Genomic DNA, 18,091 nt, shown 5'->3' with positions numbered 1-18,091 from the left:
GTGAAGTATGTGCCTCAGAGATAGTAGCATACTTTTCATATCAAGCGCTGACACTAGCTGGTAAGATGCAGGCAAAGAGTCAATGGCTGATTGCAATTGCAGAGCAAGCATAAGAGAGGGGAGTGGGGGGAGTGCTAGTGTGTTCTGACCAGGTGGGGGCAGGGGCCGTCTCTTTGTTTCTGGTATAAATATGGTCAGGAGACACACTGGACACCCTTTCTGCCATTGTGCTATATGCTGGGTGTCCAATGTGCCCCTGTTCCTTTAAGGAGGATTGGGCTACCTCCAGGCCCATTTGCCCCTTATCTATCCATTAGAATGCATGTGCTCCCAATGTGGAGACTCTCATAAATTTAGAACGGTTAGGACTGCAAGTGATACAGTATGCCATGAAGAGGCCTTGCAGCTTATGCATGCATGTGCAAATGTGTGCTAACTAAACCCCTGTTTTTAATGCATAGTGTTGGACAGGTTCATTTGGTTGGTAAGCAGACTGATTGGTGAGTTGAGCTGGGGATTTACTCTCTACTTTTTGTCTTACATCCATCCGGGACCTGGATTTCATTGGGCTGTGGCATGTGGAGGATAAGGGAGGAGAGGACTCACCAAGGTCGCGTTCATAGAGAGGGACTGCCAGTCTATGGTCCCATGATTATTCGCCTTGCTGCTGTCATGAAGGAGAAGTGCTCTGTGTTGCACTGGTGCTATTTTAGCCATGTCTTGAGCCACGAGCCAGAAAGAAGTGTGTCAGGCCGCATACACATGGGCGGACTGTTCGCCCAACTTTGTTCGTCAAACAATCCGACAAACAGTCCGCTCAAAATTTGCATGAACGGACTTGACCACACACGATGAACAAACAGTCCACTGAAAGCGTGCGCGATGACGTGAATGGCACGTACGACGGGACGAGAAATTCGACGTCCAATACACTGCAATGCAACCTTCGCCGTGTAAATCCTTTCTGAGCATGCGCGAAACTTAGTTTGTCGAATAAGCCTACACACGAGCGGACTGTCCGCTGAAACCAAGTTTCAGCGGACTGTCTTACGGAAATTCCGAAAAACTTTGTTCGTCAGACTGTCCGCTGAAACTGTCCGCTGAAGCCCACACACGAGCGGACTGTCCGCTGAAACACTGTTCAGCGGACTAAGTTGGGCGAACAGTCCGCCCGTGTGTACGCGGCCTGAGTTTCTGTGGTCACCTGGGATTTTTCCTTCAGCAGGTCATGATCACGGGAGGTAGCAGGAAGAAAGCCTCAGTGTTAGGGCTATAAGGTGGGGTAAAGGCCGGTGTGTTGCAGCTTTTGTAGTTAGGGAATTGTGAAGTCTCAGAGAAGCACGGCCATCTACACCACAGGCCAGGCATGCCCCCAATATATTTGTTTTAGAATTCAAAAAAACGTCTTATGACCTCTTAATAATCTTATTGTTCCACAAATATCTATAACATATGTTTTTATTCCTTGTTACTTGGAGCAGAATGCTGGGAAAACAGATTGATACACTGTTTGCAAGTATTTTTGTTTATTGTTTTACCTGTGGTATACCTCTAAGCCAGATAGATGACACATTCATTTTCTGATTTAAAATTGTACCTTCCTGGTTCAGCAATCCAGTGTTCTAAGTTACCTTATCAGCTCCAGCATGCTCAAGGGATAATGAATTAGCATCATCTCCGGACAGGGAACAGGGAAAAGAAGCAATAAAATGAACCCAGGAAGCAGCAATGCTAAACTAGTAAAAAATAGTGATTTTATTGATTAGTACTGTAGATTTGTGTGTGTGTGTGTGTGTGTGTATGTCACAAGAACACTTTACCGGCATGACAAATCCCTTGGCAGGTAAGTAGTAAGAAATGGTTGTGTCTAAAATGTATATTTAACCGTTTCCTTGTAGTTCCATCGTGGCAGATTTTTTTCTTTATTTTGTTTAATACATGCTACAAATATTCATATGTACAGATATGCCGATTAGATTATATAATTTGAGAAAAGTAATCTCTCAAACATGTCCTGCCACACAGTAAATAGGTATTTTACAAAACCCAGCAGAACAAGTACAAATACCTTACATACCTTCAAACTGCTTGACTATGCAAAGGGAGAATGGGGTGTGCTAAACACTAAAATTAGCATATAATAAGCTAGTGTATTTTTTTCCTAACAAAGCCCACCACAGAAATTATGTCAGAAGCACTGAAAATCCTGATGAGTAGGATGTCCAATTATTAATAAATGGGTTTATGCAAGCTTAGGAACACTTTTTCCAGCCCCTTAATAACTAATGGCAGTAACACAGACCACTGGTTGATTACCATCAAACCTAAGGCCTAGGTATTGTTTGTATTTTCTACAGTTCCTACTGATATAAGTGTGTCTTCTAAAGGCCCGTACACACAATTGGACTTTTTGACAACAAACATGCAAATTAGCTGTTTTGGAGCAACATCCGACCATGTGTATGCCCCATCAAACTTTTTCGGTTTTCATAGGACTTTTGTTGGCTGTGTGAACGGACAAACTTTTTGACAACATAAGTCCGATGGAGCAAAGTCTGATTGTGTGTACAGAAAACCATCATACTTTACAAACACGCATGCTCAGAACCAACGCAAATGATCAGATAATACAGAAGTTGACCAAAGGTGGTGCTGGAGTAATTGAACGTCTTCTATTTGGAAATCTCTGGTCTGTTTCTCTGGTGGGAAGATAGCTTGAACTAGCTATCTGCTATCCTTGAACTCAGATATCCCCTGAAGTCTCTTACTTGTGTAAAACCCTCTTAGGTAGGTACTAGGATAATTAGATAAGCCGAGAAAAATTAAGTTCAATAGCCTGTGCGGCTCTTCTGCCTGATTCTGAGCATGCATGGATATTTGTGCGTCGGAATTGTGTACACACGCTCAGAATTTCTGACAAGTCTTGTTGTTGGAAAATTTGAGAACCTGCTCTCAAACAGTTGTTATTGGAAATTCCGACAGCAAATGTCCAATGGAGCAATGCTAATGGGCGCAGACGGGTGCACGAGGGCACTAATGGGCGTATGTGGGTGTGCAGTAATATTGATGAGCGCATGTGAACATGCAGTATGACGGATTTTGGCGCCAATGGGTCTATTTAAAGGAACCTGTCACCTTGCCTCCCTGCTGTCTGGTCTACAGCATTTCTGAGACCTCCTACTATTACCTTGCCCGTTTATCTGCTACCTGTTACCCGGCTTGTCTCTGACCCTTCTCTGTTTGCTGCCTGCCACCGACCCCGGCTTGTTTTGACTATTCTCCTGCCTGCTGCTTTGGTACCGATCCTGCCCGCCTGTGTATGACCCAGCTTGAGTACGACTATGCCTTGCCTGATGCTTTGGTACTGTTCTTGCCCACCAGTGCTTGACCCAGCCTGCTAGAGATCCGCTGTGTCCTGATCTACAAGACACCTCCCGACTGCTTCTGCCTTCAGCTTCCTGTGTGGTTGTTCAGGCTGTTCCTGCTACTTGGACTCACCATCCTGCTGTCTGCGGTCCTCGACTTCCAGCTTGCACTCCTGGACTATGGTGCACCTCCCTCTCTGTTCTGGCTTGAGTGCTCCTGCTGCTCCTGCTCACCGCTGGTCCCAGTTCCAGTCCGCATCTGCTTCTTGCAGTCCAGACAAGCCCTTTCATCTGTGACCTGTCAGGCACTCGTGCCCCTTTGCACTCCTGAACCCCTGTCTGCTCTATCAGGGGTTCGTGAGCCAGAGAACTACAGGAAGCCGCTCCCTGCATGAGTGGGCTCAACCATCAGGTACGTGACAGGCCCATAAGAGTGTGTTTTTGATAGGTAAATGTAGTTGCCACGCTGTAGGCAATGCTGTGATTGTTTATTTAAGTCTGATCTATGTGTTCTGCAGCTGCCAGTCTTCTGGGTAGCTCATTCTGTATCCAGGCAACTTGAGAAATTTCTGAATGATATGAGTGGAGCTATACTGATGGCAACATGAATGTTGATATAGCCCCAGCCTATCCCAGAGAGAAAGGCTCTGAAGGCATGCTGGGAGACTATATTTATTCTGGGAGCACACAGAGCTCTGGGTTTTGTCCCAGGGTCTAACCTGAGGGGGGCATGCTGCCCTCTTAGGCACAAGCTGCAGTAAGGAGGCCTCAGGTGGGTGACTTGAGGGAGGGGGGAGGAATGCTGAGACCAGGTGCTTGGAAGTAGCTGACTGAGGGGAGCTGTCAGCCATAGATCTGTCTGGGGTCACTGGAGGACATCCCTTGGAAGATTGGAAGGGGCTCCATCTGACCTTGGGTCTTCTGAGTACAGACTTTGAAAAGATCTTGGGGACCTTGTGCTTTAGATACCCCTTTGGTTCCTTATTATAGTAGGCTGTGGGTCTATTAAAGGGGATACTTTGCTGAGCATGGATGAATGACTATTTCTGAGTATAGATGAGTATTGCTGAGAATGGATGGGATGGCTGAGTATGGCTGGGTGGGTATGGATGGGATGGCTGGGTTGGGTATGGCTGAGTATGGCGGGGTGGGTATGGCTGGGTGGGTATGGCTGAGTGTAGATGGGGTGGCTGGGTATGGCTGAGGATAGATGAGTATTGATGAGCATGGATGGATGAGTATTGCTGAGTATGAATGGATGGATGAGTATTGCTGATCATGGATGGATGAGTATTGCTGAGTATGGATGGATGGATGAGCATTGCTGAGCATGGATGGATGAGTATTGCTGAGTATGGATAAGTACTGTTAAGCATGGATGGATTGATGAGTATTGCTGAGTATGGATGGCTGGATCAGTATTTCTGAGTATGGATGGGTATTGCTAAGCATGGATGGATGGATGAGTATTGCTAAGCATGGATAGATGGATGGGTATTGCTGAACATGGATGGATGAGTATTGCTGAGCATGGATGGCTGAGCATGGATCAATGGATGAGTATTGCTGAGCATGGATAGCTGAGGATGAATGGATGAATATTGCTGAGGATGGATGAGTATTGCTGAGGATGGATAAGCATGGATGGATGGATGAGTATTGCTGAGGATGGATGAGTATTGCTGAGCATGGATGAGTATTGCAGAGGATGGCTGAGCATGGATGGATGGATGACTAAGCATGAATGGATGGCTGGATGAGTGTAGGAATTGTCACCGATCAGAGCTGTGGGCACTACACATCTAGCCCACAGTGCTGCGGCACTTGATCTCTCCCCTCTCTGCTCACACTTTACTGATCGATACAGAGAGGGGAGAGAGGAACCGGATGGGACGCTGGTTTGTTTACATGTGATTGCTCCATCAGTGCCCATTTACCGTGATCCATGATGCTCCAGGTCCTCTGGACCCGGCGGTCATAGGTTTTGCTGGGTACGTGCCCCAGGGAGGATTCTGGGAGGACGTCCATAGACGCTCTTCCAGAATAAGCCGACCGCACAGCAGCCATCTTTCGGCTATGGTCTTGTTGACACGTGGTTAATCAGAAGTCTACTGTTTGTTACATAGCTTGTCCTGAAAAGAAGATCAAGTCCTCAGTTATTACATAAGTGTTATTTTTGGAGTATTCCGCCACTTCTTTCATCCCTATCCAAGTTCTCCAAAAATAAAAACAATTAAAACAACTTTCTTTGATAAACAGTGAATGAGCCTGGGCTGCAGGGCAGAAGTTGGGAAGACCTGGACAATAATTTCTGCGGCTCCTATCGATACACTTTTTTTTTTAAATTTGACTTTAATTTCTGCTTTCTGGCTGCTTTGACCTGCTTGATCCTCAACCATGGTTGGATGCAGCTGGCCCTGTCCTTTTGCCTTTTCTGACCATTACTTTGCTCATTTGCTTATTAAACAAGTACTTCATATCGGCCCCATTTGTATTATGAACTATCAGCAGGTAGGTGATTCTTAAAGAGCTTTAGTGTCTACTAAACCTCACTTTGTAACAGTTTACTTAGCATTTGTTGAAGATACTTCTCAACCAGCTGCTCTTATAATGGGGTACTTCACCAATGACCACCAAAGTATGAAGACACTTCCCCACTTACCTCCAATGTAAGAGGGCACTCTGGTGCATATAATTAGTTTCATTTCATGAGAATTACTAAATATAATATATCCTATAGAATAGGTAAAAGCCAAACAGGCCTGGGTTTGGTTTGAGCGGGTTTTCTGAACTTCAAAGAAGTTTGTCAAACACAAACTCCATTAAAATGAATGGAAGTCAAATCTGTTAAATTAAAAATGTCCATGTTCTGGACTATTAAGCAAGGAGGTTCAAATAGCTTCATGGGACTGGTACTGCTCATGTACTAATGCAAAATAAAAATATATACATTTCTGACCTGGAATAGTGATTTGTAAATGCTTAAAGTGAAACATTAAAATGCCCAATTCCTTTAAACAACATGCCTGGGGGTCTTCCAATCATGCCTGTGAAGGGGTGTATCGTGCCTGTGAAGGGGATGTACAGAAAGAGCTGCTGCAGCATGGACATTTGCAAAGGAACAAAGTAATTTTTAAAAATTAGGAGGCAATAGCATTCCCCTCCACACATGACTAAGAGGTACATAGTAAAGTATGTAACCTAAAAATAAAAATACCCAAACTTCTGTAGGGAGATTTTCTTTTTACAGGAGAGAGAGATCGGTGTTCATACTAAGTATGAACACACGATCTGTCTCTAGTCCCCTGAAAGAACCAGGATTTGTGTGTACACACACAGATCCCAGTTCTCACTCTGCCTGGTGATCATTGCGCCCACCAGCATTCCCTAGTGGCCAAAAGGAAAAGCGTCATAAGGTAACATCGATTTGCCCAGCCAAGCCAACCTGCTGCAGTTAGACTGCGGTGGCTGGTCTGGAAGTGTTAAAAAAAATCATACATGACAGATGTCACTTATGAAAGTGCTCCAGACACTCAGTTTTGTACTCCTCCCCAACAGGATTTACAATTTGAATGCCACAAATTCAAGCTAATAACTTGTTTGTCAGAAACAAGAATCCTTACAGCATATAGTTAAATTTGCATTATGCAATTTATCAGGCTTCCTTAATTATAATTATGTATGTATAATTATTATAGTTTTTTTTCTCAAGAGCTGGCTTCAAAAAAAGGACACTGTTTTTGGCCAAATTGCTAAATACATTTCTGTAAAAAAAAAAATAATAATAAAGTCAACATGAATTTTAAACTCTGCACCTTTACTTTTCTTAATAAACTTTTATTTTCTGAAAAGGGCACATGGAACATACTAATTATTTGTCTCTACTTTCTTCCCAGAATTTCAATTTACCTGCACTAGTTGCAGAATTTGTGAAATGCCATACTCCTCCAAACTGTGAATGTTAAGTGCTGTAAATGTAATGTGGGCTGACTGCTTGGCCTGATATTTGAAAATATGTGAAGTCACAAATGCAAGCATAAATAGGCATGTAAATGCAATTTTACCATTTGTTTGTCTGTTCACTTTGAATGACTATTTAAACTGTTTATCTACTAGTCTTTCTCCCTTCCCTGTTTGTTGTATGCTTTTATTTGTTTGTTGGAACTAGGGCCAAGTCAGTTACTCATTGTATTTCAGTATTATAGAAATGGACTTATATGAACCTCTCCAGTAAAAACAAGGACCTGTTGAAGCTGGTACAAGCCCATCAGACTTTTATCCACAGGACTGGGTAGTGATTCTTTAATTTAAAAACCTAGATTTTTGCTTCAGCCATGACAATTTTTATGTAACATAGTCGACTGAAAATGCCCAAGATGATATTTATATTTATATCAATGAAATATTGCCTGCACTATCTGTCTGTCTGTTTATCACCAATTTTTGGAAGGATTTATTTTGGTTTTCTACCTTAAAGTAAATCTGTCTGTCTAAAACAGCAAAACTAAGAGTTGAATAAATGTTTTGCAAAAATCAACTTTTCAGAAAATGTACATTATATTTTTCATAAGGTAATGTGCTTTTGAAAGCCAGCATGTAAAAGATCCAGAAAGGGATGCTCCCATGGTGCAGTGTAGTATAAAAAAATGGAGCTACACTTGGGACCTGCTAGTGAGCAAATTGGTTGAATTTTAGTTTAACCCAAAGTTAAAGTCAAACTTGAAATTCAAACTGCATTGAAGTCAATGGATATGAATTTTGTCGGTCACTTGTGGCTTTCTGTAAGATTATAATGCAAGCCATTGTAGTCCAAATGGCATAGAAAGCCTTTTCTTTTTTGGTGTTGTAGGTTGTTGTTACTGTAGAACATGGATATGCAATTAGCAGACCTCCAGCTGTTGCAAAACTACAAGTCCCATCATGCCTCTGCCTCTGGGTGTCATGCTTGTGGCTGTCAGAGTTTTGCTATGCCTCATGGGACTTGTAGTTCTACAACAGCTGGAGGTCCGCTAATTGCATAGCCCTGCTGTAGAAGTTTTAGACAATAGAAAGAGGTATGAAAATAGAATTTTAAAAAAAAATTAGCAACAGTAAACTAAAGAATTTTTTGGAGGTTTATTTCACTGGTATTTAATTTTTCTTAACATATAACAGTTAAATACACCAAAAAATATGAATTAAAAACAATAATAATTTGAGTTCCTTCTGAAATTCAGACAATATCTGTGTACTAGTTATCACAAATAAAGTGTAAATAGGCAAAGAAAACAAAGATATACTTTTGTTTTGTGTGTTCAAATGCAAATGACCAAAGTAAAATGTATTGAAGTCATATGGTGACTAATGAACTAAAAAAAACAATCTGTTACTCAAACCAGTTTTATAAATAGCAAAGTTAGCAACAAAAAAAAAGAACTCAGGCTGAACCCTAAATATCATTAAGAGAAATGACCTCAGGTGACAAGTACACCCATTTGAATTTAATTCAATTGTTTAGTTCTTTATATATTTCAATTGCCTCATCATAAGAACATGTTCTGCATACATTTACCTTTTTATGAACTGTAACTGTCCAGAATTTTCAAGCCAGTCCAACTGATTAATCAAATAGAATTCTTAAGCTGCCCATACATTAATCTTTTTCTCCATCCATATTGAGAATCACCCCCACTGTACAATTGTGTTCTCACACTGAGAGCCTTCCCCAGATCAGATCACACCGATGTTCTCAGGTATAGTCACTGACACTGAGCATGCAAGTAAAAGTTGACAGGCTGGTTGTACACAAGTCAATTGATAGACTGACTTGTGTACATTTAACCTGCCCTCATATGGAACAAAATTCAGCCAGTCCCTGCTGAACTGGACAAATTTTGATCCATGTATGACTGCCTTTAGAACAAGTTATTTGTTGTGTATACACTTTATAAAAATCCGTAAAGATTTGTTATATTAGAATTGCACAGAGAGGCCTCAAGCTGCCTCTTCTTGGGTCCCCATCAGTGCTTCTGAATCCCCCTTTCTGGCGAGTGCACCCATAGAAAGCTACTTTCTATGGGGGCACTCATGTGGGCTCACTTCTGAGCCTAGCTGTCTGCTTCCATTGACACAGACAGCAGGACATGACCCCTCCCCCTGCTTCTTCATTACTGGCTTTGATTGATAGCAGTGGGAGCCAATAGCTTCTGCTGCCTCAGCAAAGCCTGTGAGACCAGGAAAAGAGGGAAAAGAAGAGCTGCATATGGGCACAGCGCTGGTTCAAATGAGGGTTAGTTGGGGGGGAGAATAAGGGGGGATACTGATATTTAGAAATACATCGCACCATATGTAATAGTTGGAATTATATATATATATAGCTTCCAATGAGCACACACTATTTGTTTTGTAAATGTAAGTGTTCCTAAAACCACAGTTGGGTTTTGGGGTTAATTGTTCTAAATTATGGTAACAGTTACAGTTTGGCTGGACTGCACCATGTTCTGCTTGGCCATAGGTGTCTGTGTCACCTCTGGCAAGCATAAGAACGTTGTCCGGTTGGGCGCTGTTAGGTCGCCCGTCTTCTCCTTGTGGCCTAGGCTCTTAGAGATGGCTCAGTGGAGGTCCTCGCCGGCGGATAACTCATGACTCATACAGACACAATTGGTATGCTGAAATGGTTACAATTCTTTAATACTGGTTTTGCCGTTTTATACTATTTTTACAAGACTCTGCCCCAATTTTGGGGGCCAATCAAAATTATACACATAAATGTTCATTAGCTCATTATTCGGTAATGTCTTGTGACCTTAATCTTAACCTCTGTATTTCAAAGCTTATTCCAGTTCAATAATTCCTTACTTTCTGTTACCGTCTGCTGACCAGCCACAACTTCCTAAAAACCAAATCTAGCCTTTTACCCAGTAACAGTGTACAGAGATGAACACCACAAACAGATGCTTCCTGAAATGAAGACATTTAACAGAAATAGATAGACATGACCATGAGATAATTCAGTTATTAAGCAATACTGTCATGAGATTGGATTAGATTCTCTAAATTGTATCAAGAAAAGTTTCTTTAAATCACTTAAGCAGATAAGCAATCCTGAACTTATATCTTCAGGGTAAAAGCAATAATCAGAATCAACAATCAATAATGCAATGTATTATGGAATCTCCTTACAATCCTCCCTTTGACCATTCGATATCATCGAAATGGTCATTTTCTACCTTTTTGTTAGGCCTCATGGATTCATATCCTCCGGCCTCATGTTCCTGACTCTCGTACCATACAGTGGGATCTCTGGAAATGGAAGTCAGCTTCATGGTTTCGGAACGTGCTTCGCTACCCTTCCTGCAGAGGCATTTGAGTAACATGAAGCATGCATACAAGAACAATACGAAAAGCAGTATGGTGAAAATAGTCATTGCAGTGTTCTTCAACCATGAAGTGAGACCTCCTAAACTGAACCCTGTAGAGAAAGGGTCCCATGTTTTCCCAATGTCCCTTGCATCCTGTTGTAGCTTGTTTACCTCTTTTCTGTGTTGTGCAATTATGTCATAGTAATCAGGGATCTCGATACTCGTGTTATGTATCCAGGTGCAACATTCATAGTCCTCAGTAATTTCACAGAGGCCAGTGAGGGCTGCACTCATGCTTTCTATAGCCAGGTCATGTAGCTCTAGTTGTTTTCTAATTGCTCTGGTTTCTAGGTTTAGTTTTGTGATGTCATCAGAGTCCTTTTCCAAGATCTCATCTATGATTGAAGTGTAGTTGTTTAGTTTCTTCATCAAATCTATTCCCCATCCTGTCCAGGAAGGAAACCAGGCCCAGGTCATATCTTTTTCTAGGAACATTTCTCTTTTCACATGGTGTTTTAGAGGGTATCTTGGGTGGGTACTAGCTTTAAGTAGGTGTCCTTGTCCATTATCCCCCACTACTCCCATTATAGGGACTATTTTAGCAAGATAACACCACCCTTGGGGTTCCTCAGGAATCCATGGGTAACAGAGCTTGCCACAACAGATGTAGGTTGTGTTGCCTAATGCTAAGGGTCGTTGACTAACAATGGTCCTTGCGCCTTTTGAATGTCCAGATGCCATCAGCAGAGCTAATAACTGTGTGACCGGGGAGTGGGAGCTAGAATTAAAAAGGTCATAGATGGTAGCATTAATCACAGGGTCTGTGGTGTGAAAAAATGAGTTATCGGTAAGGGAAGCCATGGAGACATTAAGTTTCGACCATTTGCACACCTCAGCTCCCCTGGAAATGTTTCCCATTATGAAACACCAATCTGGAGCATGGCTTCTACCCATGATTTGAAAACTGAGGGGCTTTTTGGGACTTTTCCTTATGACATTGGCAAGAACAATAGGGGGTGTTCCATTCAGGAAAGGAGTGATGTTTAAGGGAATGGCCATTAATGGGATTCTGGCTGTACTAGGGTGGAGTTTGCTGCATATCCAACATTTCTCAAAACCAGACTTTTGTGCATAACTGTACTTAAACTTCAACAACAACATTCTGTCGGTGAAACCTGAAGGGGGTTCAGTGGGGTGTATATTTCTTTTATATTTTAAACTAGGGACATTGGCTGTCTGTGCTTTCCCACATATGCCTTCTAGTAGCCCTGAATCTTCTGGATGGTACACACAATTTGCTATTAACCAAACAGGTATGAATACTATCAGAATCAGACATGTCCAGAAGCATAATGTTTTTCCTGACACAAAAGTGGAAATCATTTTTGTCAGGTACTGTGTACAAAGTTCTGCTACTCGTTTCTTCCTGTGGGTGAGGGATTTGTCTTGTTGTTCAGAGAGATTTGCTTTATGCCTTCTTGAACGTCCTTCAAATCTGGTTGCTGTTCCTGGTCAGAGGAGTCCTGGGGTGCTGGAGGCGGGTCTGGGGTCTGGGGTTGCTGTGGACACTTCTTTAGCCGGCTGGCGTGGATCCAGGTGTTTCCTAGATCGGTCAGTACAGCAGTTCTGGAAACCTTCTCTATCTTCCAAGGTCCAGAGTAGATTGGTCCGATCCTCTTTTTGTGGGCCAGTTGCTTGACTAGCACTTGATCTCCTGGGATGAAGGGGTGTGTCGGTTCTGTGGAAATAGGAGAAAAGGTGACAGAGACTTGTTCGTTCATTTCCTGTAGCATACTTACCAGATTTTTCACGTACATTTCCTGTTGGGAATAGATGTTAATGTCAGTATTTTGATCTAAGAGGGGCAGCTCTATGTTTGTAGCTAATCCCTGTATTTGTGCCACAATGGTTTTAAAGTTGGGTGATGTAAAATGTTCTTTGAAGAACATTGTTGTGGGGGCTGGCTGACCAATGTATAGGGCAGCGGCCTTTTTTGCTTCTCTGTCTGCCAGCGCGTTTCCTTTGGAAATTCTGCTGTTATTTGATGAATGTGCCTTTACCTTGATGACCGCTATCCGCTTTGGGAGAAGGATCGCTTGCAAGAGTGCTTTAATTTGCGTAGAGTTAGCAATTGGCTTGTTGTCAGCAGTTTTAAATCCTCTATTTGCCCATATTACGCCATAGTCATGCGTGACCCCAAAAGCGTACCTACTATCTGTGTAGATGTTTACCTCCTGATCTGAGAAAAGTATGCAAGCTCTTGTGAGCGCCTCCAATTCTGCTACCTGTGCCGAGGAGGGTGGTAAAGCTTTTGCTTCCAACACCACATCAGGGAGTTGGACAATGGCGTACCCTGTCAGGAATGTTGCATCAGAGGGGCGGGAGCAGCTGCCGTCTACGAAAACGTCCTGTACTCCTGGTAGGGGAATATCAGTGAGATCTGGGCGAGGGCTGGTTATTGCTGCAACCTGTTCAACACAATTGTGTTTCTGATCAGGGTCTCGTGGCAGTCTGAGCAAAGAATGCAAAAGGCGGACAGTGGGATTACTTGGTGGTGCGTGTTTGAGGGTGAGGTTATCAGTATTCAGAAGTGTGATCTCATACCCACTAAGCCTTTGTGCTGTCATATGCTGCGTGTTCATGTTTTGCAGGAGGTGAGTCACTGAATGAGTAGTGTAGAGAGTCAGCTCATGGCCTAATACTGATTTGTTAGCTTCTTGAACTGCCATTGCACAAGCAGCAAGGTTTTGTAGACAAGATGGCATCCCTTGTACTTGGGTAGGCAACTTTTTTGAGAGATAGGAGACTGGTCGGTACCCGGTTCCATGTTGCTGTGTTAAAACCGCAGCAAAAGAATTTCTCGACACCACACAGTATAATTGAAAAGGTTTGCCATATTCTACCAATCCCAGGGCGGGGGCCTGAGTCAGACTTTTTAACAAGGCCTGAAAAGCATGGAGCCTTTCTGCTGTCCAATCTATTGTCTTTGGGGCGGTGGACAAGGTAGCCTCCCTCAGAATGCCATCATAATATGAACAATCTGGGATCCATTGGCGGCAATATACGATTGCGCCCAAGAATGACAGCAAGGTTGCTTTGTCTCTCGGAGGACTGAGAGCCTGCAGGACTGCGGCACGTTTGGGGGATACTAGCCTGGTTCCCTCCTTCAGAATGCATCCCAGGTATTCTACCTGACTTTGACACCATTGTATCTTCTTCCGCGATGCTAGGTGGCCAGACCTGGCCAGGTGATGTAACAGAGATGTGGAATCGACCGCACAATCTTCAGCAGATCGACTGCACAGGAGCAAGTCGTCCACATACTGTATTAGTACCGACCCGCGCTCAGCAGTCCATGACTTAATTGTCTCATTAAGGACCATGGAGAAGGCTGCCGGACTGTCCACATACCCCTGCGGTAATCTTGACCAGGTCAACTGCTGCTTTTTCCCCCATGAAAATGAGTACATGGGCAATACCCTTTCATCGATCGGGATGCTAAAAAATGCATTTGCCAGGTCCACTACTGTGTAGCAAAGGGAATCAGCAGGTATTTTTAAAAAGATGAAAGAAATATCTGCCACCAAAGGTGGCAGAGGTATAACCTGCTTGTTGACGGCCCTTAGGTCCTGTACAAGCCTCCACTCCCCATTTGCCTTTTTCACAGGGTAGATTGGTGTATTCCAGGGGCTTATAATGTGTTTCAGAATCCCTTTTGCTATGTAATCATCGATTAATGGTGTGATGCCTTCAATTTTTTCGAGTGGCAGGGGGTATTGCTTGTGATATTGTACTTTGGCGTCTGGACGCATTTGTGGTGTGTAAGGTGTACAGTTAATAAAACCCACACTCCCTTTGTTTTCTGCCCATATGGCATGTGTTTCTAGAGTGGGTGGTAATGATGCAAAGAGTCCCCTGTAAGTGTGTCTTTTTGGAGCATGTAAATCGCAAAATGGTGAGCTGGCAGTGAGGGAGCCCCCTCTGTCAAATTTAATGGTGATATTCAGTTTTGAGAGTAGGTCCCTCCCCATTAAAGATACTGGACAATCCACAAGGACAGCAAAACTCTGGGTACATAGTTCCTGCCCTTCTGGAGTAGCCACGGGCAATGGTGGAGTGATGGGGTGGGTAATTGATGTCCCATTTATACCAATAGAGTTTCCCTCAGTACAGTGCGGTGTGTCATATATGGCATCATTCAAACTACTGAATGTAGCCCCTGAATCTAATAATAGACATATCAGATGATTGTCTACCCGCAATAGTACCTGCGGAAGACTTTTCCACGATGGATTATAACACACAAGGCTGAGGGACGGGACATTCTCTTGGCATCCCTATTGTGGGGTCCGCCGAGCGGATGGCCACTGCATTGGGATGCGTGGGGGTGGTCTATGAGGCTGAGGCTGGTATTGGGGTTGTGGTGGGTGAGGATACCTGATATCCTGAAGGCGATGTGGGGCGGTGGTGTTTAGATTCCTACCTCTTCCTCTCTGAGCGTTTGTTCTAATTCTGTAGGGACATTGGGACTTCCAGTGTCCCAGTTCCCCACAGTTAAAGCATCCCTTGTCTGGTGGGTAAGCCTGATCTGGGGGATAAGATTGCATTGTCATTATGTGGGTGGGCGGAGTCTGGGTTGGTGTCAGGGAGGGAAAAATGCCACCCTTCTGCTCAAATACCCCTGATGTTTCTCGTGATCTAGTATCCTTTCGTATGCCTCTAAATCTTCCCTTTTCCTCTGTATTCTTTCTTCCTCTTCCTGCTGTCTCTTATTAAATTCTTTCTGTTTCTCTTCCCATTCCTTTTCCCTGGGGCTTAACTTCCCGACTTCTTCCTCTTCCCCCTCTTTCAGGGTCTTTCCATCCCTTTCTCCCTTAGTTATCGCAGAATATTCTCTCATCTCACCTTCCCTCTTATCCAGCTCTCTTTTGTACTCTTCTAGCTCTTCCTCCCTTCTAGACATTTTCCGCTCTATTTCCTCCTTTCTTTCTCTAAGCTCTTTTAACTTCTCTTCTAATTCCCTTTCCATTTTTCTAATCCTCTCTTCTTCCCTACTTTGTATACCTTCTGCCCGGACTTCCTCTTTCCTGCTTCTACTTTCGTTTTCCCATCGTGTAACTTGTGCCTGATCAGCTGCCCCATACACTATGGTGGCCAACACTGCTGGGTCTAAAGATGGATACAGCTGAAGACATGGACCCAATGTTCCATCTTCCTGTTTAACCATCACATAAGGGGGGGGTGGTGGTGCCTCAGGTTGCTGAGATAGGGCGGGTGAGTTTACAGGCTTTACTGTGGGGACTTTAGTTACATACTTTGTTTTATACTTGGCTAAGCATTTATTCCATGTTTTGTAACAATCTTTCATGTACTGGGTGTCTTCCCATTTCCCAGGTGGATAAGAGTGCTTGTGTACCTGACACACCTTGCTCACCTCTTTCCATTCATCCTCTGAACAGGGACCTAGTGGTCCTGGGTCATGTATTCCTAGCTGTTGGCACCGTTCTCTGACCTGTGTCCAAAAAGGTTCTACCTGTGGCCCCGGTAGTGTGTTTTTAACATACTCATAGGGGGATGGGTTGGCCGTGGTCTGGGTTGCTGCAGAATTCCCCATCCAATAACCTTGGTAGGGTGTGTCTAGTACAGGGACAGAGATGAAAGTAACCTGTTTGGGCTATAATTTGTTCCCTGACTTGTGAATATGTCCCCTCGTCTGTTATTGCTGTGGGGCTGATATAGCTATGAAGGTTAACCCTCAGTACTCGGTATAGGAAACCCCTCCTCGTGGTAGGATATACTCCCCTTGCACCAAGTCGGTATGAGAACCCAGTTGGTCTAGTGGTAAGCAGGATCCACGTCCTGTCAACACTAAGGAACAGTAACCCAAAGGTGCAACGTGGGCAGGCGGGCGCTATCTCACTACAATCGGGTTCCTGATTTATGTTGTTCATTTAGTGCATATATGTGTAATGCCTTAATAAAACCCTTCAAATCAATACAATACTTTACATTCAGTTGTCATACATATATATACCATACACTTATCTCTAATTCTCTATACACCCTAAATACTTACGGTGGTACCTAAAAGAAAAAACAAGCAAAAATCTTATATATATATATATATACAATGGCCAAACAAAGTTACATTATATCAACATGTTATTATAAGTGCACTTTCCAATATTTCCCCAAAAAGATTGGGCGTCCACTCAGCCACTCCTTATACTGCGGGCGTATCCTATACTTCCCGAGTTTTAAACACACATATATATATATACCTCTACTCAATACAGTCAGACCAGCCTAGTCAGACTACTCAAAAAACCCAAAATACCTGCGAGCCCCTCTAACCTTCCAAGGGGCCAGCCTAGCCCGTTGCGAAGGCACAGTTATGTAAGTGGGTGGATATACAAGGTTATTTGAACAAGGCAAGCACCAACACCAGTTACCAAAAATAGGTAAAAAGGAGCAGAATGTGTCTTACCTGTTCAAACAAACGCCAGACCCCACTTCTGGTACCAAAACTGTTAGGTCGCCCGTCTTCTCCTTGTGGCCTAGGCTCTTAGAGATGGCTCAGTGGAGGTCCTCGCCGGCGGATAACTCATGACTCATACAGACACAATTGGTATGCTGAAATGGTTACAATTCTTTAATACTGGTTTTGCCGTTTTATACTATTTTTACAAGACTCTGCCCCAATTTTGGGGGCCAATCAAAATTATACACATAAATGTTCATTAGCTCATTATTCGGTAATGTCTTGTGACCTTAATCTTAACCTCTGTATTTCAAAGCTTATTCCAGTTCAATAATTCCTTACTTTCTGTTACCGTCTGCTGACCAGCCACAACTTCCTAAAAACCAAATCTAGCCTTTTACCCAGTAACAGTGTACAGAGATGAACACCACAAACAGATGCTTCCTGAAATGAAGACATTTAACAGAAATAGATAGACATGACCATGAGATAATTCAGTTATTAAGCAATACTGTCATGAGATTGGATTAGATTCTCTAAATTGTATCAAGAAAAGTTTCTTTAAATCACTTAAGCAGATAAGCAATCCTGAACTTATATCTTCAGGGTAAAAGCAATAATCAGAATCAACAATCAATAATGCAATGTATTATGGAATCTCCTTACAGGCGCACTGGGTGCAAATCTCTCTCGGAACCAACCAGTGAGTGTGTCACCTTGCTGTGCATTCTGGGAGGGGGTACTTAAGGTGGTGAGGTCACGTGATACAGGTTTTCCGGTCCAGAGGATTGCTCCGTCTTCTTGGTCCTGGCCCTCCTGACCAGCCCTCAGGGGCCCTCATGGCCTGGGGTGCGGATCCATCCATTTCCAAGTCTTGGGGCTGGCTAGACCGAGGCGCGGTAACT

The 18,091-nt window shown here is 43.3% G+C and overlaps 1 protein-coding gene across 1 annotated transcript; it reads right to left on the bottom strand.

The window, feature by feature from the left end:
- Window positions 1–9,912: 9,912 nt before the first annotated feature.
- On the bottom strand, window positions 9,913–17,847 carry LOC143987992 (uncharacterized). The gene is made up of 2 exons (XM_077487208.1): window positions 17,193–17,847; window positions 9,913–12,443 (listed from the first exon to the last, which is right to left on the bottom strand). The coding sequence occupies exon 2, from the start codon at window positions 12,086–12,088 to the stop codon at window positions 10,523–10,525; it is 1,566 nt and encodes a 521-aa protein (XP_077343334.1). The 5' UTR covers window positions 12,089–12,443; window positions 17,193–17,847; the 3' UTR covers window positions 9,913–10,522.
- Window positions 17,848–18,091: the final 244 nt, after the last annotated feature.

Source organism: Lithobates pipiens, unplaced genomic scaffold (assembly GCF_037356315.1).
Source record: "Lithobates pipiens isolate NorthernLeopardFrog02 unplaced genomic scaffold, aLitPip1_a1.2 Scaffold_18, whole genome shotgun sequence".
NCBI lineage: Eukaryota > Metazoa > Chordata > Amphibia > Anura > Ranidae > Lithobates > Lithobates pipiens.
Note: the sequence above shows the minus strand (reverse complement) of the source record. Positions and strands in the feature narration are given on the sequence as shown.

Coding starts and splice junctions, on each gene's coding strand:
- LOC143987992 (XM_077487208.1), bottom strand. CDS start 12,088: ATGATTTCCACTTTTGTGTCAGGAAAAACATTATGCTTCTGGACATGT.